This window comes from Nematostella vectensis, chromosome 3 (assembly GCF_932526225.1).
Source record: "Nematostella vectensis chromosome 3, jaNemVect1.1, whole genome shotgun sequence".
Classification (NCBI taxonomy): domain Eukaryota; kingdom Metazoa; phylum Cnidaria; class Anthozoa; order Actiniaria; family Edwardsiidae; genus Nematostella; species Nematostella vectensis.
The window spans coordinates 9,683,920-9,710,611 of record NC_064036.1 but is presented as its reverse complement, the minus strand read 5'-3'; the positions used below and the strand labels follow the sequence as shown (position 1 = coordinate 9,710,611).

At 40.2% G+C, this 26,692-nt stretch overlaps 4 protein-coding genes and 1 long non-coding RNA gene across 7 annotated transcripts; 3 read left to right on the top strand and 2 right to left on the bottom strand.

Moving 5' to 3' along the window:
• Positions 1–237: 237 nt before the first annotated feature.
• Positions 238–5,273, bottom strand: LOC5513226 (protein RER1). The gene is made up of 8 exons (XM_001633456.3): positions 4,528–5,273; positions 3,852–3,920; positions 3,287–3,391; positions 2,658–2,754; positions 2,073–2,160; positions 1,858–1,993; positions 1,412–1,481; positions 238–504 (listed from the first exon to the last, which is right to left on the bottom strand). The coding sequence occupies exons 2-8, from the start codon at positions 3,918–3,920 to the stop codon at positions 467–469; spliced, it is 603 nt and encodes a 200-aa protein (XP_001633506.2). The 5' UTR covers positions 4,528–5,273; the 3' UTR covers positions 238–466.
• Positions 3,082–10,043, top strand: LOC116618704. The gene is made up of 2 exons (XR_004296304.2): positions 3,082–3,211; positions 7,905–10,043. It is a non-coding gene; the product is annotated as an uncharacterized LOC116618704 (long non-coding RNA).
• LOC5513225 (very-long-chain 3-oxoacyl-CoA reductase) lies at positions 6,364–14,395 on the bottom strand. Its single transcript, XM_001633455.3, has 11 exons — positions 13,843–14,395; positions 13,447–13,493; positions 11,966–12,041; positions 10,555–10,665; positions 9,754–9,809; positions 9,629–9,673; positions 9,430–9,464; positions 8,449–8,530; positions 8,294–8,359; positions 7,477–7,626; positions 6,364–6,931 (listed from the first exon to the last, which is right to left on the bottom strand). The coding sequence occupies exons 1-11, from the start codon at positions 14,003–14,005 to the stop codon at positions 6,794–6,796; spliced, it is 969 nt and encodes a 322-aa protein (XP_001633505.2). The 5' UTR covers positions 14,006–14,395; the 3' UTR covers positions 6,364–6,793.
• Positions 14,396–14,528: 133 nt separating this feature from the next.
• On the top strand, positions 14,529–22,001 carry LOC116618708. 3 transcript variants are annotated; one of them, XM_048724755.1, is made up of 10 exons: positions 14,529–14,924; positions 16,405–16,447; positions 16,603–16,932; positions 17,483–17,691; positions 18,345–18,504; positions 19,017–19,105; positions 19,798–20,029; positions 20,397–20,517; positions 21,227–21,281; positions 21,481–22,001. In XM_048724755.1, exons 1-10 carry the CDS (start codon positions 14,871–14,873, stop codon positions 21,637–21,639), a joined length of 1,452 nt encoding a protein of 483 aa, XP_048580712.1. In that variant the 5' UTR covers positions 14,529–14,870; the 3' UTR covers positions 21,640–22,001. The 3 variants fall into 3 exon arrangements, with proteins under 3 accessions (XP_048580712.1, XP_048580711.1, XP_048580710.1); XM_048724754.1 differs by lacking the exon at positions 16,405–16,447 and having other exon boundaries at positions 21,230–21,281; XM_048724753.1 differs by lacking the exon at positions 16,405–16,447 and having other exon boundaries at positions 14,532–14,924.
• A 1,550-nt stretch (positions 22,002–23,551) lies between these two features.
• LOC5513259 (histamine N-methyltransferase) lies at positions 23,552–24,956 on the top strand. Its single transcript, XM_001633497.3, has one exon. It carries the CDS (start codon positions 23,939–23,941, stop codon positions 24,857–24,859), a length of 921 nt encoding a protein of 306 aa, XP_001633547.2. The 5' UTR covers positions 23,552–23,938; the 3' UTR covers positions 24,860–24,956.
• The last annotated feature ends 1,736 nt before the right edge of the window (positions 24,957–26,692 follow it).

Genomic DNA, 26,692 nt, shown 5'->3' with positions numbered 1-26,692 from the left:
TTACATTATACACTGCATTACAAGTGTTAAAACCCTTCGCCAACCTCTAACGGCAGAAAGGCTCTTAAACCCCAAACGAAAAACTAACTAAAATTTACCACAAAGAGGGGGGGGGGGGGGGGGGGTTATAGGGGTCCCAGAATCCACCAATGCACTCACATTTTTTCGAAAATTTGCCGATCCGCACAAAGTTTTGCTTCAATCCGAATCTGCAATGCATGATAGAAGAATCCGACAATCTGTTCTATTTTTTTATTATTAAATCCCGAATCGTGTGCCATTTTAGGGCACCCCCCACAAAGATTTGATCAAACGCCTTGGAAAATTGCACACAATATTTACATTGATTTGACAGTTTTGACGGTTTAAATTTATAAGGAAGAAACTAAATGATGCAATAATATTTGTAAAAATAAATAACCCTCAAAGTTAGATACTGTTTGTTTACCATCACCATTTGTCCCAATCACTGAGACGACTGATCTAGCACGGGACTGCCCGCATCTGTGGGCACAACAGAAATTTATATCAGCGGGAGAGTAGATCATACCCAAAAAGTTAGCAATACTCTCTGGATTTCATTAAAAGAAAGAAAGGAGTAGATGATAAAGTTAATAAAGTAGCTTTTATTTCTGTTTGGGAAATCTGGACATCGTGTACTGTATTTGTGGTGTGAGGCATGAACTTTCTAGCAAGTCATGTTTCATGCAACATGCCAAAAGCAGAAGAAAAAACATAGCCAATATCATGGAATTATATAACATTCCCACTTAAAGGTTACTTGAGAACAAAGAAAAAAACAAAGCTAATCAAACTGTTATACAATGGCAGGTGGGGAATTCATATTACAAGTTCATGTACAGGTTATCGTCTCTAGCAATTTCGTTTAGTGATGCTGCTCATATAGAACTTTAAACAATTATGACATATTTCTATGGAAGCTCATAAAAACAACAAACAGCCTTTTTGAGCTGCTGTAAGCCACTTTGTCATTTTGATTATTTTACAAATTTCCTATTGATACATGCACATCTATACAATACAGAGACATCCCTTGTTCGTGAACAAAAATCCATAAAAGTTTGATAGTGTGTTGATAATGCCCCTTTTGGATTGATTAAAGATGGCCATAACAATGATCAAACTCTTTTCAATGAAAAGAAATGAAAAAGTAATGTTTGTTTTGAAACAAATATAATTTCTCTAAACTAAATACCTCTTATAACTTCAACAAATGATCGTTCACTGTCAATTACAAACAAAAATTCTTTGGCAAAATCCCTATGCTAGCTACAATGTACAGTGAAAGGGATAATAATAAAAAACTTTGATCTATGAATTTGTTCAGATCAGGCATGGAGCCCTAAGCTTGGCATTATTACTGCATGAGTTTATGATTTGACAACATTGCCTGCATCGTCCTTGCCCTTGTATCGCTTCTTGCCAAACGTCAAGGGTATATATCTGTATTTGATCATATGCTGGGGAGGCAAAAGGCAAACAAGTCAAGAACTAACTAAAGTATGGATGGTTGTGTGTACGAGTCAATTATGGATAAGTCACAGAGATGCAAATGCAACCAACAAAACCTTTAGGTGAGTACTCAATTTAATTTATTTGTTTCCTTTTCAAATATTAACAACTTGTATTCATCCTTCAAGCAGAATGGCTAATAGAGATGGGATTTGTTTTATATAGATTACAGTATGAATTATGAATTGCATTCTATGAAACACAAGGCATTGGCACAACAAACTTTAAATTTATGGTAAAGTGCCAGGCAGAGGCGAGTTAATCTGGGGACTGTAGCAATTTTGTAAACTCTCTTAAAGACATTTGACTTAACAATTTACTAACCTTGATTTGTCTTTTCATTGTGAGGACAAAGAGAATGATGAAATACATAACAAGTATTGGCCAGAAGACTGGAATGTTGAAGAACTCAAAGAATGTACATGTCATTGCAATAACAATTCCTCTTGTCACTCCATACCTGATAAAGAAATAAGTAAAATAACAGATTTATTTGGAGGGTGTGGTTAGGCTAAAGGAGAAGAAATTGCCATACTCACCAGAATTTGAACTCAGGCAGTCTACGTATGAATGGTCTAAATTCCTCATCTGCCTTTGTTGGGAGACCAGGAGATGCATCATCGTCATCTAAAAGATCGATACAGCAAACATTAGAGAGATGAAACTAGTAGCGTCTCATCTGCTCTCCTCCCCTAACAAGCCAAGGACTCAGAGCGTATATTCAGTAATCATAGATGAATATTACCCTATATCAATCTTCATCATAGTCAATGGCAATAAAAATACTAATTATACTACAAATACAAAAAAAAAACATATATAAAGTGATTTGAATACAAAACAAATCAAAGATAAGACAAAATATTTTGTTTGCAATTTTCATGTTAACTCATCAGAATAACCAACTAGGAACCATCTTTATGTATTATGTGTTCCCTTTCTACCCTTTCAACAATTCTAAAGAGATTAAAGTCAATCCTGTTGAAAGACCTAATAAGCCATTGCAGAAAAATGAAATGAATGTTTTGTTTTTCACAATTACTAAGGCTGTTTGCGAAAATATACAAGCAGACTGCATAATCAAGTGTTGTGGAAGTTTTGAGAGCAGTTTAAATATTACTCACCCAAATCCTCCATTGCTGGGTCAATACGTGGAGAAAGGAATGCAATGAACAAATTTAATATGTATATTCCCAGGGCATATGTTATGATATACCAGCCCTGTGGGAAAAAAAGAGCAATGGTGTAGGATTAGGTCTGGAAAATATTAGGTTAAGGTGACAGTCTATCTCAACATGCCCCAATTTTAAAGCTGGTAAATACAGTAACCTAATTATTCTCTACCAACTCACTTAACTTGAATTTTTACCTGTTAATTTGGCTAACCATGCTCGTCAAAGGGCAGAACATAGTCCACACATGCATGCTTTCAGAATTTGTTACCAAGCCAAGAAATATATTCATAATGCAATGCATATTATTATTATAAATATTCATTACATGAAAAGTGTAACCCCTTTAAAAAAATTTTCCCAAACACATTCACCTGCACCACACATAAATTCTAATATATATATATTTTTGACAGAAACCCCACCCAGCCTAATCCAAGATGGCGGCAGTGACATACAACTCTGAGTTTTTTGGGTTTTCTTGCTGGATGACAGATGATGAAATTGTAAGTTTTTTTTATACTGAACTACATTTGGGAAGCATGAATCATATGTCACATATAAGATTTTGTAAGCTGTACCTGTAATAAAAACACTCTAACTGCATAAGCAATGGCAAAAACCAGTGTAACAATCCACCTTGGTACTAAATGGGGCGTGGTGTCATCAAGAAACTTTTGATATCTCTGAAAACAAAGCATGTTGAAAGGTTACAAAAACAATACTACATAAAATTAAACAAGATGTGTCAGCAAAGACTATGTGTAAATTCCTATTCAAACATTGCTACATCAAACAAGCGAGGGTTTCAACTGACGATAAGACTACAAAAAAACTGCATCAAAAGGATAAGCAGAGATGTAGAAAGTAAGCAGAAAGTGAATAAATGATATCAAATAGTTAATAAAAATCAAAATGCAAAGCAATGAATCCAGCTGTAATCCCAAGATTTCATTGATGTGAATGGTAGGACTCAAAGTTATCAACCAAATGGTAGCACTTGCAAATTGATTTTCCAAAGTATGACAAAAAATAGTTTTGTCACATACAAGCAAATTCAGCAAAAAAAGCCTAAAAAGATTTGCAGCTGAACATTCACATCTAGTCACACCCATGACTCTATGACTTTGAACCTGGTTCATATACCTGTGAAATTGCAGTGAAAAATCTGCTGATTATGTTGGGCTGAGCTGGCCCTATGCCATCTGAATCCATCTAAAATAAATCAAATCAAAAGACATGTTTAAACTCACCACATAATTTATACCTTGTACATTGCTCAGGCTATACAATGTAAAAACAGCCCGGACGACATTATAAAAAAAATAACAAAAGAATCTAGATCTTACACTTTCTAGTAGACCATCTTAGGTCCAAAAGCTTACATAGAATCGCTCATAATCAAAGCTGTTAAATGAACCACAGGAAATAACTATATGATGCAGTGAGATACAATCATTTATATTCGGTTTTTTCTTTACAAATAACAGTTTTAGATAGAATAAAAATATCGACAGATCGTGAAAGTTAGGGAGGTCTTGTGAACCAGGAAGTTTGCAAGTTGGACTTGGATACTGAATGTATCATGAATCGCACGAAATCACCAAGAAATAATTCATGATTTTTAACTCTTAGAAATAAAGCTAAGTTAGCCTAACTGAAGATCAATGAGCTGAAACTATCAAATGATAAGTAAATTATCTGTGGATCTAAAACACCGGTGAAATTTAACCCAGCTGTTTGACAACAAAACATAGCGGTCAACAAATCAGCATAAACGACATCAACGGATAAATTAATTCGCACTTTTAGAGCTACCAACCTTTGCAGCGGAGATCAATGTTACTCCTGGGCCAAACCTGCGCCAATCTTCGGTATAATTTACTAATTTTGTTGGCGATAACTCATGGACATCGCTGATTTTGAAATGAATTTCGCCACGTTGCACTAAGATTGGCCAGCGGTGCTCCGTGAAAATGGATGCGTGGCTTATTCCCAGGCCTAGAGGGTTGTACACAGGGTACCCGGGGAAATCAAAGTCATAACCCTTGAACTCAGAGGGGTAAAGGAGGGTTGCGTTTTTTTTTACTCTTCCTCACAAGGACAAGTTTTTTTTAATTACAAAGAACATCGTTACAGCATGTGAGATGATTTTTGGACGATATACAGCCTGCTAACCGGCTCTCATTCGGGCTCATTCTGAGGGTTTTTTTTCGAATAACTGGGAATTCCTTGGATCGCGAAGAAATTCGCACTCTCGCCCCAGCGCACACCGGCCTCCGCACACGCCACAGAACTCCCAATATTCGAAAACAAAACATTCCCGAATAAGCCCGGAGAGCCGGCAAGCAGGCTATCTAGAATTTGAAATGCTCCTAAGAAAACTGAGGATAGTAGCTTACGAGAGATTTTATTCACAGTATTTTATAAAAAAAACTAAGAACTCATAGATTACGGTGCATTTCAATGTAACTTGCTTTTGTTGTTTTGGGCGCAAAAATGTCATATGACGTGCGTGACTGGAGAACAAAGTACAAAGGCTAAAGGCAGCAATGAATGTAGACCAAGTTTCTCAGGCACGTAGCCAGGGGGGCTCGGGGGTACGGACGAACCCCCCCCCCCCCCCCCCCCCCCCCCCCCCCCCCCCCCCCCCCCCCCCCCCCCCCCACCCGGCTTGAAGGTCTGCTCAGAGCAAACAAAAATATATAACGTTTGGCTGGAGATATACCGTGCACAATGCATCAATATGTCTTTAAAATGACTATGAAAATCTTTTTATAATAATTATCTTTATTATTATCGGCTATATATTAAAAAGTACCCTATTAATAACATTTTAAATACAAGATTGATTGCCTAGTGTAATAAGGCGAGGAGAGGGGAATACCGGAGAATTGGTCCGCTTAAATGGATAAAACGAACCACCCCGCTCAAAATCCTGGTTGTGTGCTGCACACGATGACATCACTACATTGGTACTATAGCAACACACCTATTCCCAAAGACACAAGCGAGAAAAAGGCCCCGAGCTGTGCGTGGCAAAACCGACTAAGACAGGGCTTGGATCCTGGTTATTGCCTCCCCATTAATGCGCGGGTTCCTCAAGTTCCTTTGTGTTGTACAGTTCGCTAGATACTTCACTACATTGGTACTATAGCAACACACCTATTCCCAAAGACACAAGCGAGAAAAAGGCCCCGAGCTGTGCGTGGCAAAACCGACTAAGACAGGGCTTGGATCCTGGTTTTTGCCTCCCCATTAATGCGCGGGTTCCTCAGGTTCCTTTGTGTTGTACAGTTCGCTAGATAGCGGTGCTGGGGCCGAAGTGTCTAGCTTAGCCGTAAAGCTTTATGCTGCCATACTCTGTTTCAGCGCATGTCTGTAAGTATGGTCTATTTTTTTCTCATTTTAACCGATCTTGACGAGGTTAAGGTTCTTGACGAATTTTTGGAATTTTTCCCCAAGCATCCGCTCCAACAACTAGTTTGCCTTATTAGAGAATCTTAAAATACTATGCTCTTTCCATATGATACCTATGACTGCGCACCCCCCCCCCCCCCCCCCCAGCAAATCCTGGGTACGCGCCTGTACTTTATAAAAACATGAATTATAGTAACCACCAAAAATCAATTAATAATGACAATAACAATGAAGGAAATAAAGTTAGGATATTTTTAATGAAGATGCTCACAAGTCCTGTAAAACGAAAAAGACCGCTTGTTCGTGTCTGAAGGGAGTGTACGCATTGTCCCCAGTTCACTTCCGGAGGTCCGACGGAAACCTCGACCGTTAAAAGACAAAAGGATCTATTAGAATCCGAGATATTTAACATGCAATCCGCTCTAAATTATCAATCACATCCTCGAAGAAACTTGCAATAGAAAAACTGCTTTCAATATTTTGAAATATTTTTCGCGTTTTCCGTTAAAAATCATCGGAGATTGTTGCGTAATCGACCGGAAGTAAACTGGTGACAATGCGGCTTTAAAATGTATAAGTGAGATGCTAAGCTAAATGTTAAAAGAAAGATGACGGATACTACAGCCTTGTACGCACAGACATTGAGTAATGTATATATCAACACGTGCTTAGTCCTTGTGGCCTGCTTTCCCGGCTTGTTCCTGTGACGCCCTTATTCTCTTGAGTGCGGCCCGCCTCCGAGCTGTCATCATGTTCCACGACAGCTTGTCTCGTACCCATTTGGGTAGAAGGTTCGCAATGTAAGCCTATAAAAGAATGTCGAGCTCTAATAAGGCGACATTGATGTAAAAAGGTGGGAGTTGTGGGGAGGGAGTAGACACACTCCACTGTGCCGCAAATTGTGTTATGTTTTTTTTTAGATGAGTATTAGAAAAAAGAAATTTTACGACTCTGCTAATTTGAAAAGCCTCTATTTACTAGAATATGTATTTTGACTTTTAATAGAGTTAAAAAAAACACGCCCGAACCCCACACAAAATCCAGTCTGTAACATCTATTTAAAAAAAAAAAATCATTATCCGCGTACAGCTAATTCGCGTACAGCTCATATTTTGTTTCTGTTATAATCAATACCACTGGCTGGTTATCAATTATTTGTAATGATTAAGGTGATAAGAAAACTCAACGCATTATCCAATCATACTTTCCATGATTTAGCAGAGCTATGACCCATGGTATCTTTTGATGATAGAACTGTTGTTTGACAAATATGAGCTTGTTTCATATCTGTACATATCTGTTACAGACTATTAAAAATATCACTAAAGAGAACTTAGACTACTTCATATACCTGAAGGGCATGGCTCCAGCACCCATTGGTGCGAGATTGCACCCCTACTGTTCCTAAAACTTGTTTCACATACTCATCTGGGCCGGGTACAAACAAATTAGGTTTGCGGATCCTGCTCATTTTAGTAGCGACATAAAGTGGCATGACAGACTACAAGTGGGAAAAAAAAATAACAAAATAAGTTTGATATTTTGCTCCTTTGAAGAAGTAAGGGTACAACAGTTTTCATAATATATAAAATGATAAAAATATTGATAATAGATATAAATAATATAGTTGAGTGTCATTAGCAAAAACCATCCAATCTATCCTACTTGATGGTCCTTTATGAGGTCTTCAAGTTGGAAAAAATATTGAGAAAACAGGCCATGGATTGGTCCCTGAGGGATACCATTTTACTTAAAAAACGTTTCCATTTTATATTTCAGCAACCTCAAAAGTGTCAGGTAAATGATGTATTGCGGAAGGAATCCCAGGGGGCCGAAGCAAGGGTAACAAGAAAAGGGGGAGCCTGGATTCATTGTGCTTCCGGGGATTTTCTTATATTTCTTGTAATTTTTAAGCCTAATATGTATCTGAAAAATTAGGGGCCCAGGGCATGCTGAGCCAAACCCTAGATCCGCCACTGCAGATGTAAGTATGTTAATGCTATGCAATGTGAATACTAGGGATTGCCTTTTGACAATTTTGCACACTACCAGCCCTGCTTGCTATTAGGTTTGATAAATGGATGGTTTATTTTATACAACATTAAAATCAAAACAAAAAGTCCTAACCCCAAGAACTATGTAATACTACTAAAAATTAATTCCTGTACCTGAACAATGATCCCTTTACCAGAATATTCGTCATGCAGACAACAGCTAAAGAAATCCACAAATGCCTGCAAAACAACAAGAAAGGTTTGTATACAAAAAAAGAGAACACCATACTTAGGAAGTGGTGAAGAGGGTAAACTACTGTATTTCTTACTTTGCAGGACGAGTAAACAGAAAGCAAGGGCCTTGGTTCTAAGCCAGCTCCAGAGGACAAATTAAGTACCAGCCCCTTCCCCCTAGAAGACAAAAATTAGTGATGAGAGTACTTACAGTAAGACCTTAGTACAGTAAAACAAGATGATGGCGCTATTGGTGATAATTGTAAAACATTCCCAAAAAGTTTATATTCTTTATTGATAATCTAGTGACCAGGAACTCACACAAAAAAATACAGATAAGCCACAAAGAAAAAATACACATAAACCACATTTAGGGGGAATGTGTGACACAGGAGGAGCAGAGTTTGATGGGCTACTGTACATTCTGATAACAAACCATAAAATTCCTTCTAAACTGGTCTAAAAACATGCTAAAACATGGTCTCAGTGTTTAATTAGAAAACCCTTTCAAATTATTTTGTGTTATCTGAGCTACAACCCCGCTGCACACGAAAAATAAATAACTTGCAACTTGACGAGGACAAACAGTCCCCAATAAATAACCTGCAAATTGACCAGGACAAACAGTCCCCAATAAATAACCTGCAACTTGATCAAGACAAACAGTCCCCAATAAATAACCAGCAACTTGACCAAGACAAACAGTCCCCAATAAATAACTTGCAACTTGACCAGGACAAACAGTCCCCAATAAATAACCTGCAAATTGACCAGGACAAACAGTCCCCAATAAATAACCTACAACTTGACCAGGACAAACAGTCCCCAATAAATAACCTGCAACTTGACCAAGACAAACAGTCCCCAATAAATAACCTGCAACTTGACCAGGACAAACAGTCCCCGATAAATAACTTGCCCAAGACAAACAGTCCCCAAAAAATAACTTGCAACTTGACCAGGTTTTCCAAGTAAACACAGAGAATGTAGGGGGAATAATTAGTTAAGAATTTAGCCAGAAATACTCTGTTATTGCCCTTGCCCAACAAACTCTGTCCTACTCTCTTTGCCTTTACCTTGACACCATTCCAGGAAGAATTATATGGGTCATCTGTCATGAAATCAAAATAGTATTAGCATATGTAACATTTATGGCCTTATTTAGAGGCACTGATTCAGCAAATGAACATTAATCATGTTAAATCTCTATGGGTCTATAATTGGTATGTACTGTATTTCTATTTTTTTCCATTTATCAATCCTCTAGCAACTTACCATGATAACAGATAAGTCATTAACATTTATCATCTTCCAACAATCCTGTAGAAAAAAATTAGGAGAGTCAAACATTTCTAATACAAAAAAAGATTTTTGAATATATAAAGTTGTCAAGCTTTTACCTCTCTTTTCATATTTGTAAAGAACTCTGGATAGTGAGAAACACCAACATTGTTTACTGAAATGAAAAATGGAAATGTTCCATATAGAAAGTAACACCAAAAGGTGTTAAAAATGTTGTTTCATTAAATGCCCTATAAACAAGGAACCTGTAAATAATTTATTTTTCAATGTAGTGCAATGTATAAGCTACACTTACACCCGATAGAAACACTGTAGGAACTTAAAGAAATGCAACACATCACAGCCCAAGAGCCAAAATTATTAGGGTGATTAAATGCATTTGTATACTTTCAATGCCCTCCACTCATCAACAAAATGAGTTTTTGATAATAAAAGGACAGAAAACAACAGAATTGAGCAGCAGCATGCAAAAATGTGGTTTTTCATAACATTTCATCATTCAAATTGAAACAATTCGGAAATTGATTACCAAAGGCATAAAACATATGTAGTATACTTTAGTTCCAAGTCAATACTTATACTGTAGGCAATTGGGAGAAGCCTAAAAAAGTATGCAAACATATTAGAATTATAAATGGCATTTGGTGATCCCTGAGTTCAATTACTGTACTCTGTAGAGGCAAGCAACAGCTTCCTCCTTAAGAATGAAATTAAAGTCTGTCCACCGGATCTTAGAGAAGTGTAGAACCCCGCTCGTAAGTCCTAGTAGTATTGACTGGTCAGGATTACCTCATTGTTCTATGTATTTCGGTTCTATTGTCTTGTTTCCCATTGTTTGTCTGTGGTGCATCAATCCAATGATGTGAAATCTCCTGATAGCTTCATGACTGGTATCTTACCCAAAATCCCAATATCTAAGCCTCCAAGTTTCACATCCAGACCCTCATAGATATCAGCACTGCCACTAAAGTCCAAGGCTATGATGCGTGTATCAACCTTGTATGCCGATTCTGATAAAAAAAAACATAAACATAATAGTTCAAAAACAGCAACTTGCCAGCTGCTACATTCAATTTTCAATCACGATCATGATTAAGGGTATGAGTACTGTCACTGCAGATGATTCACCATAGTTTAGCAAACCCTTTAGTTCTTTACATCCTTCTGATAAGTAGGCTCGATTTCCAGCTCGTCTTTGTGAGCCAGCAGTACATGCCCCCATCAATGGCTGGATCACTGGTCTGACCGTTTGTCTCGAGATCGAAATTTCAGCCAATCAGGAAAGAGCCTGGTTGGTTTTTATGGGGAAGACCGCTAACCATTAGCAAGGCTTAAGGAAACCGCTTGTCGCCTTGAACGTGACGGGCTAGAAGAATCTGTGTTACAAACCTTTCTGATAGAGAATCTCTTATATTCCCTGTCAATGGCTTTGAATTATCTTTTACATGGAAAGGATGTGCTCATCCTACAGGCTTCGGAAATTTGTTAGGAGCTTGCATTGCCATGTTTACAAAAACTCCTGGTCAACGAGGCGACGACAGAACGATAACAATGAGAACGATAACAATGAGAACGATCAAAATTATGTGCAGATCAGCGAATAAATCACACTACCTGGCCTCGGTAGGATGGGGAAAATGCTTGAGAGTTTGGCAAAATCCTTATTATTTACTTGAAAATTATCGGAGCATGTAGAGGCAAAGAAAACTAGGTCTTACATTTTGACGCGCCAGTGTGTGATCGCTGAAATCCATTGGCACTTTTCTCTTACTTTGTACATTTGAGTGAGCTCGGTGCAGGGCTGTGAAACACTGATTTTGTACAAAGTCTATGCCCTTGTGTATTCTTTTGCCTTTTTGAGTGTTTATGATGGTTTTATAGCAGGAATAAATGCGAAGAAGTTGCATAAAAGCGGAAGTGACGTCATGGACAAGCGAGTTTGACCATTGATCCAGCCGTTAGTGGGGCCGATGTGAGGCCTAGCAAAATAGAGCCTATCTGATAAGTAGACCTGACCTTTGATTAATAAAGAACAAAAGAGACAAAGAGTCATCTATGTGAGAGGCTATTATACCCATATAAAAAACATGAAAGGAGCAAAAATTTGACTTTAGGGACTGTTCATAAAAAAGGAAAGGTAAAATCATTGGGTGAGATATTACACAAATGGTAGTTTTTACAACTTTTAGGTCACCCCCAGCCCAAACATTCTGTGTTTTGACCCCCCCCCCCCTATCCCCCACTTCCACTTGTTTATAATGAACTATGCTTTGCCTTGCCGTGGTGTCCTTATTTAAGTGGAGCACTTACTTATCTCGGCTTCCATGTTTTCCAGCTTCTCCTTTGTTCTACTGATGAGAATCAGGTTTATTCCTTGTGCAGCAAGCTAGGAAGAACAATGAATAGGGCGAGAGGACTGAAGCATTACCTTAACCAATCAGTTCAATTGCTGAATAAAAGACACTAATATCACAGTTGAATGTTTTTCAAATAGAAATTAAACAATCGCCTGAAAAGGGTAGACTAACATCTCTAATGCATTTATTTGGCGGCTATAATCTATGCTACATATGCCAGCAAAAACAAAAATAACAAATTAATAAAAAGGAAAATGCTTATTTTAGTGCCTAGCTTCCACTATGAATTGGTAACCATTTCAGACTAAAAATTAAACAAGTTCCCAGGGTAGTGAAATGAGCATTTACACTGTCTGATACATTATTCTTAGTTATTCCTGTGTTGGTGGGCACTCCGTGTTAATGTACAGTTTTATGGTACAAGCAATGCAATGTACTCTAAGAAGTGTGGACCCTTAGCTTTATCCATGGTGACAAAGATTTTAGTTTTGTATGCATACAGCTGAGGTACTATGGAAAAAGTACAGTACAAAAACCCAGATGAACATCACTAGTGATTTGGATTATTTGACTAAATGAACAAATCGACAAATTAATGTCATTTCAGTACACAGCACGCTTGCAATGACATGAAACAAGCCCTCTTGACTTATTAGAACTTGTGTTCTACTAGCATAACTGTATGTATAAGCCAGTTCAGAGTAACAAGGTAACTGGGGAAGAATGGGTCGAGTCCAAACCATGAGACCAAAATCCATTGGAAGTCCATCATTCCCCATACAGTACAAACCTCTGTATTTTGGTGCAATATTGACCAAAACGGGATGCGACATGAATCCTAAGGTATGATTCATTAATGCGATGGCTCTCTGATGATTATCATACAAAAATTGCCTCAGCAGTGAGCGACGATAAAACTGCCGATGAACCCCTCTTCTACAATTCCCATGTTTACAACACTGTATGACCTTTCTTTAGTCAAAACTCTCAGAGACATTCATGTATGCTTCACGATACAAACTTTTCACCTCAGTGTGAATAAATGTGGGTTTTTTTCTCTGATATCCGAAGAAATAGTGTCAATAAAACATGGAATAAGCTGCAAAATACTGTCTTATAGTCGCTTGGTCAATGGCGCAATAAGCTCAAATTCTTGGTTGTTTATCGTTGCTGGTCGCTTAAGCAATTTTAGACCTGTAAACCAAAGAGGCCCTTTGCCTAAAAGCTTCATACAATTAAGCTTCAGAATGCATCCAATGCATCTGGTCAATTGTTTTGTTAAATTTAAAATTTTGAAGCAAGTTTACACCCCATATTGTGCAAAAAATACAAAGGTTTGTATGGGAAACCTCTACTTCCAGTGGATTTTTGGTCCACTCAACCCATTCTTCCCCGGTCATTCCTTAAACTCTGAACTGGCTTATTACTTGATACCTGATAAGCGAAGGATTTTCCTATTCCATCTGTGCATCCAGTCACAACTAATAAAAAAAACATAAATCGGCCTTGAATATACTCTATACAAGAAACAAACAAAAAATACACTATCAAATGTTCGAATGTGACAAATTCCACTGAATAAGCTACGAATTGTGTCGTTTTGGGGACCAGTCTAATAAGTAGCGATAGAATCTCATCGATTGATTGCGAAATAGACATGCCACGGCACAGAAATCCAGCAGCACAGGAATTTAAGTGCACAAAAAAATACCTTGGTTCTGTAAGAAATTTTACGATAAAAGACTTAAAGATTATCCCTCTTACTAAGAATATCGTTTGTTTCGAATAGCAACGCAAATGTCAAACTTGCGCCATTTCTACTGATTTTACCTGCCCAACTTCCGAAGGATTTGATGTCTTTTCTGAATCCAAGAGATGGCAGAACAAATGCACGGATGCCGCTAAGCACGGTGAGCAGAAAGTTCAGACCTTTATAGGCAAGGAATGCACCTCCAATTATTTGCAAAGCTTGCTGGAATTTTATGGAATCCATGTCAAAATGTTCAGGTTTCAGAAGCTTCTGCACTCAGATGACAACGATGACCGAGCAACAGGAAAGACTGGTAACGAGGCACAGAGTACCCACGTAAAGAGAATTCCCTTTACCCGTGTCGAATACCAGTTTGTGGTGTATTCCCTTTACCCGTACTTTATACTCTTGGCATAGTACTCGTGGCATATTCGAGCAAACGGTACCCTCTAGTCGTGAGTCCTATAGCATAGCCCAGCCTTAGTGTAGCCTGGCCAGCTGAAGAGCTCAGCTACAAGTAGGCTACCTATAGCCCGTAATAGAATATATAATTATTATAATTTCAGATGATCTATTCGACTAACTATTTAAGAACAGATAAGAATTTGATTTTTTTTCCATTAAGGATCCCTGCACTGCAAAGGTGAACAGCTTAGAGTGGTTGTAGTTTTTACTACCCTTCACAGAAGCGCCGGATGTCCCTGGAACGGAAGTGGACCCTGGACCCGCGGACCGGAAATGATCACTTACAAGGGTATTTTCCCAGAAAGCAGAGAATCTTTGGCTTCAAAACAGGAGCGGGCATGCCGAGAGATGGTGTCACATGATTTTTTTAGATCCAGAAACAGGAAATATGGGTCAAAATCAAGCTCCATCCACCAGGGGAATTTTGAATCGCTGAAAATGTTTCTTGCATGTAGAGATGTTTTTATCATTTGTTTGCGATCAGACCCATGTGCTTCCCTATTCATTCAAATAGCATGAAACACGTGTGTTACAAGACAATCCGTATCATGGTTTTTAAGTATGCACAGTTCAGCTAGCTTTGTAGAACTTAAAGCAATATTTGTGGCGCTCTCACTACTCGTGTCTATGTTTTGGTTTTGCGATGGGGCTTCTATGCTGCCGCTTGAGTCGACTCGAAGTGGCGTTCGTCCAAATGGTAGGTAACCTTAAATTTGCATGAAAACAAAATTTCTCAATAAGTTATTTACTACAAATACGATACACGAGTGGACCCAAGATAGATTTTTCAGTAACATCTCTATCATTATATACTTTATATCCGTTCTTTAGAAGTTCTTGGGCCTTATATCCAAGCAACGAAATGTGAAAAATTATTTATCACGTTTATGCTTCCATCTTTCCATCTTACATCTTTACGATAATATTTAAATTCATAACAAAGGATCACATATCAACATAAACATGTGTTATGTTATTATAAAACGTTAGCTTTTATACAGGGTGTTATTCTGTTGCTCTGCACGAAAACATGGAATTTAAGAGGGGAGGAGAGGGGGGAGAGTAATATTTCATGATGCAGTTTTACCTGTTAATTTTTTGGGCGGGAGTTATTGGCTTTTTCTTTTGATCAACCCGTATCAAAGGGGGAAGTGTTTTGGAAATAAGTTTATGTGTATATTATTGGTATGTATTTTTACCGATATTTTAATAGACATTATTGTATTGCTATTGCTATTGCTATTGCTGTTGCTATCGTTATTGTTTTTGTTATTGTTGCACCTTGGATGCTTTATTTAATTATTTGAGTAGTAAGTAGGGTGCTAATTCGGAAAGGGACACTAATTTCAATGTTTATGCCTCTTATATCAAGCAGCCATTCATTTGTTCAGACCAAAATGGCTTTTCACGTTTCATTCACAGACCGAAAAATGGCCTTTTAAATCGTTAAATCACATTTCACGGACGTCGAAATGGACGATTTCACGTTTCTTGTATGGTAAAAAATGGCCAAATCTTGTTTCACAAAAACACCCTTTACCACCCTGTTTCTTCACTTGGAGGCAGCGCAGGGTGCTAAAACAAGAATTTACAGTATTTTTAAATGACCCTAAATGTCCCCTCCAAGTACTTTTAAAACCAAAACTTTCACATGCCTACACAGTTTTCTCACCTACTTGATTTCTTTTGTATTGATTTGCTGACAAGCTAATGTTTTAAATCCAGCAGTACCTATTTACCCAGAGGGCTACTCCCTATAAATTGGGGGTAGGGGTGACCATCATATTTTTAGGGTCTTGGAGGCAAAGCATATTGAAAATAAAAAACATGGTATTTTTTATGGTCTGCCAGCAGTGTGGGTCTACAAACGCAAGGAACAGTCTTTTTTTCTAAAATGGTGACCCTACAGTTTCTGGTATTTTTTAGGGTTATGTTTTTTTGTAAAAGGTATTTTTGGGGGTTGTGATTTTTTCGTACTGTGGTATTTTTTCGGGGTCTCTGAGTGTCACCCCTACCCCTTTTACCCCAAATAGCCCCCCCCTGGGAGTATTTAGCTGGTGAGTGCTTTCATTGTATTAATTAGATTAATAACTCTGTTAGTGACTATAGTTGTTTTACATTCCATTACTATTGCATTACACTCTTTAAAAAGATGACACAGAAATTGATAATTTCAGGGGTATAACTGCAGGGAGACAACCATATCAGTCAAAATAAGCGGTAAAGAGTGGTCCGTCATCCCCAACCCCCTAAAAATGAGTTTATTTTGCTCTGCATTGTTATCATGCTTTACTCAATCCATTATTTGTTTCCGGTTCCTCACACTTGATAATGAATCCTTTATGATTTCTTTATTATGTTCTTTTTTATCACAGCACCTTATCAATTGAAGGTTGACCTGGTGAGCCTGGATTACCGCATTGAAGTTCATTGGAAATTTCCACCAGCGTCTCAAGGACAAACAAATTTCACAGTTGAATTTGTCAACTGCCACAATACAAGCTTCTGCAATGGGGCCACTTCTGCCTTTTTGCTGCCTTTTATCCCAGGGAAAACTGATTATGTGTTCCAGATACTAGCATTTGAACTCCCATTTGATGATTTTCCAATCTGCAATGTGACGGTGACAGCTGAAAATGAATTTGGAAGGACTGGATCAGACCAGTTTGCTGTTGTAGAAGCGGATATCATAAGAAATATTCTTCGTAAGTGTCACAGACAGACAGACAGACAGACAGACAGACAGACAGGGGAGTGCTCCTACCCAGGTGCATACACAGGGTGATGTGCTGCCGGGAGCATTGGGGCCCCTTTGGCAACCAAAAAGTGTTTCATTTTTATTGAAAGATCATCAGCTATCATCATATACATTACTTTTTCCATATGACACATATGACTGTGCAACCATCCCCTCTCCCCTCTCCCCTCTCCCCTCTCCCCTCTCCCCTTTCCCCTCTCCCCTCTCCCCTCTCCCCTCTCCCCTCTCCCCTCTCCCCTCTCCCCTCTCCCCTCTCCCCTCTCCCCTCTCCCCTCTCCCCTCTCCCCTCTCCCCTCTCCCCTCTCCCCTCTCCCCTCTCCCCTCTCCCCTCTCCCCTCTCCCCTCTCCCTTCTACCACCTCAGCAAATCCTTGGTGCCCATCTGACACCCACGGTATATGCCCAGAACAGATACAGGGGATGGACAAACATTGCTCACTATTGTTCATGTAGTGCAGTTCTTTGTTCATACTTACAAAACTAGTTAATTGTTTTCAGCTACACCTGACCCTCCACTGTCCTTCCTTGGCTCCGCCCTAGACAGTAAAACAATCCGTGCACAATGGGAAGGAAGGCCGTTATGGCATGCTGTTGAGTCTATGAATGTTGATTTGTGGTTCACCATATTATATGCTGATCGCAATATCTCTGGAAATACTGTAAATGCTAAGCTCACAGATGAGAACTCAACTCTTGAAACATTTAAGGTATTTCCAGCCAAGTCTGTCCAGGAAGTGCTTGTGGGGTTTGTAAGTTATTTAATTGTGTTAGAAACCTCAACCATATTATGGTACCTCATTAGAGGTGAGGCTCAGTCATAAAAATCAAGCACAGTTGACCTGCTCCTGTCAGAAAACAAATCATCAGATTGGTGAAAACTTATACTGCTACCCACCCCTCCTAACTCTTATTAAATGTTAAGGTGTTTGATATAAGTTATCTGATTGAATTTGTATTTTTTTATTTAATGTCTGCACAAAAAAAGCATCTACAGCATCCTCGTGTTCCCAGGGCATTGAGGTCAGTGTAAAGAGGTGCAATAACGAGGCAGCAGTTTCTCTTCTCTCTCGCCCCTACTCCATCCACAGGCCTTGTTCCACCTTCACGCCTGTGACCTCGATGCCCTGGGTTCCCATGGATGCATCTACTATACTTCTACACCACACTCAACAATACCACAGGACAGCACATTTTGGTAGGGGGGGGGGGGGTTATAAGTGAACATGTATCACAATCTCAGAGAGTACAGAGTACAGCATGTCATGCTGATAGGCTGTGCTTTGCCCAGGCTCAAAAAATTAATCAGAATCAGAATAACAAACTTCCTTTTTTAAAGCCCTCATTTTATACCCTGTTTCAGACTCTGAGTGTGAAGGGCTATCATGTTCTCCTGACCGACCTCAAGCCTTACACAGTGTACTTTTTGTGGTTGGCGGCAATTTTTCACACCTCCCCTGAACAGCGAGGGGGAGGTGTCAGCACGTTTGTGGGTCCTGTTGCTGTGAGGACTTTACAGGGAGGTAAAGAGTACAGAACTTATTGAATAAAACCTGGGGCGCCTGTCTATACCTATTTCAATTAAATGTAATTATAGCAAAATAGAAAATATGTTTTTTGTGCTGGACTAAAGAGGAGAGTGAGGAAAAGAAACTAGTCTGTACTTATTTTGTCCTTATGCCTTTTTAGATATATTCCCTTTCACAAGTCAACAATGTGATCAAAGCTCTGTACATAAAAGTAAAGGCTGGAGCAGTCATCCTTGAAAAGCTCAATGTTCGTAGCCAAGGGGAGCAGTTCCCCCTCCCAGCAGCCAAAAGTACAGCAAATGTACGAGACATTACTTAAAATACAGGAGAAAATGTCTAATATGAGCCTTTTTGGGCCCCTCCTGTCAAAATCCTGGCTACGCCCCGTAGCTGAACATGGGGTATAAAGGCTTTGGTAGCGCTGTAGACAACTTATGGATTAAAGGCGTGGCGCTTACTAGAAATTTTGTTTTTTACCAGCACTCATTGAATGTGTTTCCGTATAGAGCCCGATCCAGGACCTATTATTGTGGGCGATTACTCCGAGCAGTTACCCCACCAACCAGGAAAGAGAAATGTTACCCTAACTTGGAAGGTAAGGTCGACAAACTATGTTTCTTTAACACTTCGAAATACTAACTTCGTATTTTGAAATACCTGATGAACTTCGTTGTAAACTTGATGAACAATGTGTTAACCAATAAACTTTGAAATGAATTTGACACGCACGTGACGCACTTTGTAATATCTAACGAGCTTCGTCGTAAATGAATATTACACATTACGGACTTGGAAATTGTGACACCTTTTTGTAAACTTCTTAACTGACTTGCCGCACTTTGTGATATCTGCAAATGTTTATTTCCGAAGTAGAACACCCATAAACATGAGTCTACTGCACAGCCGTACTTAGTGTCAGGGGAGACTAAACTAGAAACAGAGTGTGTCGAAATTAGTGTTCATCTCGTTTCTAAAGATGTAATGTTCCGGGCCGAGCGATTGCACGGCGCGACTCTTGGATTCTTGGTTACACACACGAGAGAGAACCTCCTCCCTCCTTGCGCCCCGTTCTTAAAGCACCCCCTCCCCCCGTGCTTATATTTGTGTCTTGTTTTCAAGTGCGCCAGACCCTCCCCCTATGTTTATATTTGCGCCCCATTCTTAAAGCACGCCGGAACCCCAACCCCCTGTGTTTATATTTGCGCCTTGTTTTCAAGGCACTCTCGAACTCAGGCTCTCTCCGACTCTAGGTTGCGAGGGTGTAGCATGATATTCCTTACATTTTAGGTCCCGTCCATAAAGGAATGGAAAGGCGCCCCTGCCAGCTTTAAATTCCACATCAAGAAGCAGAGTAACGGCTCCGTATCTATATCAAAGACGGTGCCTATACATGGGGGAGCTGTGCCTAATAGTACAGTGATCCCTGGGCTCGACTCCTACACAGCGTACAAGATATTTATGAGCATGTGCAACAAAAAGACTTGTGGGGGTGTGGGACAGTATGGTATAAGGGCATTAGGTATGTGCACATAAACTGCTTTGATTTACAGAGTACAATTGCAGAAGCTAGAGCAACCGTATAACTCTATGACTGTCATATTGTAGTGTTGTTTTTTGGTCATGATGGTGACAGAAGTGACAGTGATGTTTGCGGTGATGGTAATGGTTTAGTGATATTATCTAGTTAAGTTTGTTATGCCAATACCGATGATCGTTATATTATGATGATAACGAAATTAAAGATGGCGGAAGCCTTTCCTAAAGGTTTAATTAAACATCCAGTTTAATTAACAACGTATATAATATAATGACGCCGATACTGTTGACTGCGGTGATCGCAGCGGTTATGATAATATGTTTTATCTGACTGGTTTATGTGCGCACAGATATGCCGCGAAGCACGCCACGCTCCAGCCCTAGCAGCTTGAGCACTGTTAGCCTTGTGGCCATCATCCTGAGTGGAGTGATTGTGGTTGGCGTACTTGTCTTTGGCTACGTCGTGATAAGGTGAGGGGAACTTACTTACTCTGTTGGTGCGTAACTAGTGATTAGTGTAAAGCCATGTGCAAACTGCGCCGAATTTTCGCCTGACTTGCTCTGTTGGTGCGTAACTAGTTTACACGGGGCCTAAGCAAGGACCCGTGCCTCTCCCACAACCAGCAAAAAAAAAGTTTTTCCATATTGTGGGAATTGGTTGATTTTCGACTTTCTAAATGGCGCGGTCCTTATCCCCAGCAAATCCTGGCTTACGCGCGTGCTCTGTCAACACCGGCTACAAACGTCTGGCATACTAATAACCCTCTCAATCGCTCAGCGAAACATCTAGAATGATGGGGGGGGGGGGGGGGGGAAGGAGAGCCACGATTCAAAATCCTACAAGATTTATTTCAGGTGAAAAAGAAAAAAAAAGCGAAATGCACTACTCGGAATTTTGAAACCAACCGCGTTCAACTCCCTTCCGGATTGCTAACTCCCTTGCGGATTGCTAAGGGAAGATTACGCGCGAAAACTAAAAAAATAATTAATTAATAACGTTTGCACGATAACGTGCTAGCAAAAAGTTAATAAAAAAACTTTTCCGCAGCCTACTCGTTAGCGTCGTTTCCCGGTTAAATGCGCCATTCCCTCTCAGCAAAAAGCTAGCCCCCCCCGGATTTTCCTTTCTCAGGCTTCATAATATTAAGTTAATTTCTTGTTTGCTTTCTATTGCTTCCAGCAGAAAAAGATCTATTCGTCGCATTCCTCCACTTGGCCCAAACTTTGGCGAAATTGTAAGTCTGGACGTAGATCTTCGTTTCTCCCCTCAACCAAAAACGATGTATTTTGCCCTTATATGTGCCCACTTGCTCTTGGTCTTTAATTTTTTTAAACACTGAGGATCTTTTATAAAAGTTGTTGTAGTCGATTTTGTACGGTATCGTTTCAATGGTATGATACTTTTAAGAGTTTAAAGAACTTTTCTTCTTTCAGGCTCCAATAACCCAAATGTACAATGAGCCAGCCCCGCCACCAGATAATGAAAATTATGACGCTGTATTTGTATCGGACCCGTCCACACAAAGGGGATCTATCGCATTGTCAACAATAACCAGAACAGTAGCAGCTAAAGATGGCAGTGGATGCAGTTGATTTTTAGATTTTTCTATCAGACTGTGGTGGCCACAAACGTGATGTTATAATGTTTTTATACATTTTGTCCTCTGCTTATTACTGGCTTGTCGCAGTCTGTAATCCTTGTGAAATAGCCCATCTGAATTTGTGATTATTATGGTCATATGAACACAAGAACTTCTAGGAAAGCGTGGAATGGTTATATGCAAGTGGAATGCATAACCTGGAAGAGATGGAATGGTTAAGGACACTAAAAAAATGGATGGAATACCCAGATGCCAATTGTCAATGTGTTTCTGTCATTAAACATACCATACGATATAACAACCATTAAAAGCATCGCATTGACTAAGGGCATTAAAACAATGGATTCTGAGTTATCTGCATGCCCAGTTATTTTTATTAGTCGGCGCATTTGGGATAGCGCGTCGGGGACTGTTCGCGCGCAACGGGTGTAGTACCTCAGATCAACGTAGCTTGACTTGGTTTTCTAATCAAACACGGAGAACACGTCGCAAACAAGATACATTTAAGCCAAATTAGAGGGAATTTCGTGGTGCACTCTTTTTTTAATAAAACCTTCTTTATAAGAACGTCAAACCTGAGATTTCACCAAATTCTAAGAAAATGCTAAGAACATACCGAGGCTCAGATAGCAATTTTCTTTTTCTCTTTTAGACTTAATCGTATAAAATCGATTTTTTTTTACCATTTATTGGCATCAAAGACAACTTTATGAGATTTCATTGGACATTTATTTTGTAATAGATCATTTACGGGAATAATCTGATGATAACAACGGCAGGGTGGTAAGCCTGTGGCACACGTATGACCACAGGTAGCCCAGGCAAAAAACCGATGAGAAATGACAGTGTTTGTATATTTGTGTGCGTTTTGTTTTGAATAACAATAAATTACATACAAACTTACAACATGACTTTTACTTGTGTTTTTTAATGTCTAGAGTTTAATTACGGTTTTTTTTTCTTGAAAAACATATCTCTAGACATTAAAAAGACAGCAGAAGTCAGTTGTAAGTTTGTATGTTACTCATTGATATTCACAACAAAACAAACGGCAAATAGCGGGGTTAGGATTTACTTTCATACAAACACTGTTATTTCTTATCGGTTTACAGATACATTGCTTGGACTACCTGTGCTATGATCGCCGTTCGGCTCACAGTTAACATCAGAAACTTCTAGTAGTCACAGGTAGACCAGGCTCATTACTTTTGACGATTTACTAGAGAATGTGACTCTAAAACGCATGCTTTTCAACTCTCCCGGTTTAGGCGGGAGTGTCAATATTTTGGACCCCTTCTTCCGCTCGTTGAGCACAAAATCTCCCGCTTTTAGCGATTTTTATCGCTTCCGAAAAATTATTCTATAGAAAATCGTCATTTTGCTTATTTTCTAAAATATTTGAAACAATAATTCCCTTGCGTAGCGCAATTTATCTAACACCCTCGGTTTCTATACGGCACATCTTTGGGGACCCAGGACGTACTGAGAGTCTTAAACGCCAGACGAGCGCCGCGGCGCACTTGTCCGCTTTTGGTTCGTGCTCGTTACGCTCAGCGCTCGTTTCGGCTCAGTATGTATAAGGATGTATAAGGCAAACGTCTGCAAGGTTAAACCCACCCCTCCCCCCAAAATAAATGTACCCCACCCCTTCCCCCCAAAAATTCTCAAGCCTTGAGCTTTTCGGAGGTTGACAGGTATGAAAACGTAACAGTGTTTGCTTGGTGGTCTTAATGTTCTTCTGACTGAGTTTCAGCTATTTTCGTGTTCGTTGGGTATAACTAGCCTTTTACCAGCCATACATAAAGAGATGTGCTGGTGAAAGGCTAGTTAAATTAAACCCAACGAAAATAGCTGAAACTCAGTCGGAAGAACATTAAGGACACCAAGCAAACACTGTTAATATTTCAATAAATTTTATTAAGACTTAGTACAAAAAAACCATACGCTTAAAAGTCACCATATATTCTCTAGAAAATCGTCAAAAGTAATATGAGCCTGGGCTACCTGTGCTAGCAGGTATGCCCTACATAAAGTCAAAGTAAATGAGAAATGTCTTGTCTTATCTCTTGTATCAAAAGAAAGGAAGTGTGAAGGTTTGAAGGTTGTTTGAAAGGATTTTTTTGAGCCGATCGGCAATCATACGTGACGCCATTACATACACAATTTCACACAACCTTAGAATGGCAAGCCTTTGACCTACATTAGCCAGTCACCACGTCATTTGTAGCACGGATTTCTTTTATCTTGAAATTGTTACCTCTTCTCCTGCCCAACGTTGTTTTGTACTCGATATGGCAAACTTAAAGTCGATTTTATCGACATCGACTACAGACTCACTTGATTACTACTCGCAAGGCTATGCTATATACTTGAAGTTCTCTCAGCATCACCAACGATGCAAGGACATCATACAACAAGAGATTCCCCGTGTTGTTTCTCGAATTCTGCCCGCGCTATCCGCGAGCCAGCGGCTATCGATTCTGAGCATTGGTGCGGGAGATGGTAAAATGGATAGAGAGGTTATAAATGCAGCTTTGAAAGCATTGCCAGAGGCATTTATGATTGCTAACACAGCCGTCGAGCCAAACGCAAATGAATTGGCAGTGTACAAAGAAGCAATTGCAAGAGCGCAAGCTCAATACAGCCTGGGAAATCACCGTGTTGAATGGAGAATGGAGTGCCAGACATTTAACACATTCTTGCAAAGATCGAGTGAGTCCACAGCCTTCGATCTTGTTCACTTTATTTACAGTATTTACTACATGGATGACTTGGAAGTAGCGTTACGGCAGTGTTATGAAAGAATGTTGCGTGACACCGGAGCCATTCTTGTCGTTCTCCGAACACCTGAGGACCTGATTTCTCAGCTTGCTTCTTGCTTCGCCAGTGTTGGTATCCAAGCGGCCAAGGGAACGGAAGATCTCCGCGACACTCATGTCATAGAAATCGCAAGGAAACTTGGCTGGGTTTACGAGCGTCGAATACTACCCTTCACCATTGATGTGACCGATCTTTACGATGCGTTGTCAATCGACGGTAACATGTTGTTGGATTTTCTTACTCACTTTGTTGACTTCAGAAAAACTGCTGGCCCCGAATTAATGCGCGATGTTTTGCAATTCATCAAGGATAACTCCAAGATTAACGAAGGGGGTAGAAGGGAAGGCAGAAAAGAGGTAGCAGCAGTAGTTATATACAAAGGAATAGTATGAACCTTAAATAAAAAAGTAGCAGTATAATCAAGATAAATATAAAAAAGAATATTGCTATTTGGAATTTTGCGAACCATTAAAATGCAAATGACTCCGACTGCTCGTACTAGCTATGTCCCTATGCTACGTCCTTTACCCCGGTCATCCTAGTCTGTATGCTCCCTAATTTACACCAGTCATGCTAGTCCCTATGCTCACTCCTATACCCTAGTCATCCTAGTCCCTATTCTCCCTCCCATACCCTAGTCATCCTAGTCCCTATGCTCCCTCCTATACCCTAGTCATCCTAGTCCCTATGCTCCCTCCTATACCCCAATCATCCTAGTCCCTATGCTCCCTCCTATACCCCAGTCATCCTAGTCCGTATGCTCCCTCCTATACCCCAGTCATCCTAGTCCCTTTGCTCCCTCCTATACCCCAGTCATCCTAGTCCCTATGCTCCCTCCTATACCCTAGTCATCCTAGTCCCTTTGCTCCCTCCTATACCCCAGTCATCCTAGTCCCTTTGCTCCCTCCTATACCCCAGTCATCCTAGTCCCTATGCTCCCTCCTATACCCTAGTCATCCTAGTCCCTTTGCTCCCTCCTATACCCTAGTCATCCTAGTCCCTTTGCTCCCTCCTATACCCTAGTCATCCTAGTCCCTTTGCTCCCTCCTATACCCTAGTCATCCTAGTCCCTTTGCTCCCTCCTATACCCTAGTCATCCTAGTCCCTTTGCTCCCTCCTATACCCAAGTCATCCTAGTCCCTAGGCTCCCTCCTATACCCTAGTCATCCTAGTCCCTATGCTCCCTCCTATACCCTAGTCATGCTAGTCCCTATGCTCCCTCCTATGTCCCAGTCATCCTAGTCCCCATGCTCCCTCCTATACCCCGGTCATCCTAGTCTGTATGCTCCCTAATTTACACCAGTCATGCTAGTCCCTATGCTCACTCCTATACCCTAGTCATCCTAGTCCCTATTCTCCCTCCCATACCCTAGTCATCCTAGTCCCTATGCTCCCTCCTATACCCTAGTCATCCTAGTCCCTATGCTCCCTCCTATACCCCAATCATCCTAGTCCCTATGCTCCCTCCTATACCCCAGTCATCCTAGTCCGTATGCTCCCTCCTATACCCCAGTCATCCTAGTCCCTTTGCTCCCTCCTATACCCCAGTCATCCTAGTCCCTATGCTCCCTCCTATACCCTAGTCATCCTAGTCCCTTTGCTCCCTCCTATACCCCAGTCATCCTAGTCCCTTTGCTCCCTCCTATACCCCAGTCATCCTAGTCCCTATGCTCCCTCCTATACCCTAGTCATCCTAGTCCCTACGCTCCCTCCTATACCAAAGTCATCCTAGTCCCTATGCTCCCTCCTATACCCCAGTAATCCTAGTCCCTATGCTCCCTCCTTTACCCCAGTCATGCTAGTCCCTATGCTCCCTCCTATACCTTAGTCATCCTAGTCCCTATGCTCCCTCCTATACCCTAGTCATCCTAGTCCCTATGCTACCTCCTATACCCTAGTCATCCTAGTCTTTATGCTCCCTCCTATACCCTAGTCATCCTAGTCCCCATGCTCCCTCCTATACTCTAGTCATCCTAGTCCCTATGCTCCCTCCTATACCCCAGTCATCCTAGTCCCTATGCTCCCTCCTATACCCTAGTCATCCTAGTCCCTAGGCTCCCTCTTATACCCTAGTCATCCTAGTCCCTATTCTCCCTCCTATACCCTAGTCATCCTAGTCCCTATTCTCACTCCTATACCCTAGTCATCCTAGTCCCTATGCTCCCTCCTATACCCTAGTCATCCTAGTCCCTATGCTCCCTCCTATACCCTAGTCATCCTAGTCC

Excerpts from the sequence above, each read along its gene's own strand:
- LOC5513226 (XM_001633456.3), bottom strand. The coding sequence starts at position 3,920 with ATGGATTCAGATGGCATAGGGCCAGCTCAGCCCAACATAATCAGCAGA. Across the intron at positions 3,392-3,851 it reads TTTTCACTGCAATTTCACAG|AGATATCAAAAGTTTCTTGA; the intron begins GTATATGAACCA and ends CTTTGTTTTCAG. Across the intron at positions 505-1,411 it reads CAAGGGCAAGGACGATGCAG|ATGCGGGCAGTCCCGTGCTA; the intron begins GCAATGTTGTCA and ends TTGTGCCCACAG.
- LOC116618708 (XM_048724753.1), top strand. The coding sequence starts at position 14,789 with ATGCACAGTTCAGCTAGCTTTGTAGAACTTAAAGCAATATTTGTGGCG. Across the intron at positions 17,692-18,344 it reads CAACTCTTGAAACATTTAAG|ACTCTGAGTGTGAAGGGCTA; the intron begins GTATTTCCAGCC and ends ACCCTGTTTCAG. Across the intron at positions 18,505-19,016 it reads TGTGAGGACTTTACAGGGAG|AGCCCGATCCAGGACCTATT; the intron begins GTAAAGAGTACA and ends GTTTCCGTATAG.
- LOC5513225 (XM_001633455.3), bottom strand. The coding sequence starts at position 14,005 with ATGGATTCCATAAAATTCCAGCAAGCTTTGCAAATAATTGGAGGTGCA. Across the intron at positions 12,042-13,446 it reads GAAAATCCTTCGCTTATCAG|CTTGCTGCACAAGGAATAAA; the intron begins GTATCAAGTAAT and ends TGTTCTTCCTAG. Across the intron at positions 9,810-10,554 it reads CTTAGATATTGGGATTTTGG|TAAACAATGTTGGTGTTTCT; the intron begins GTAAGATACCAG and ends TTTTCATTTCAG.
- LOC5513259 (XM_001633497.3), top strand. The coding sequence starts at position 23,939 with ATGGCAAACTTAAAGTCGATTTTATCGACATCGACTACAGACTCACTT.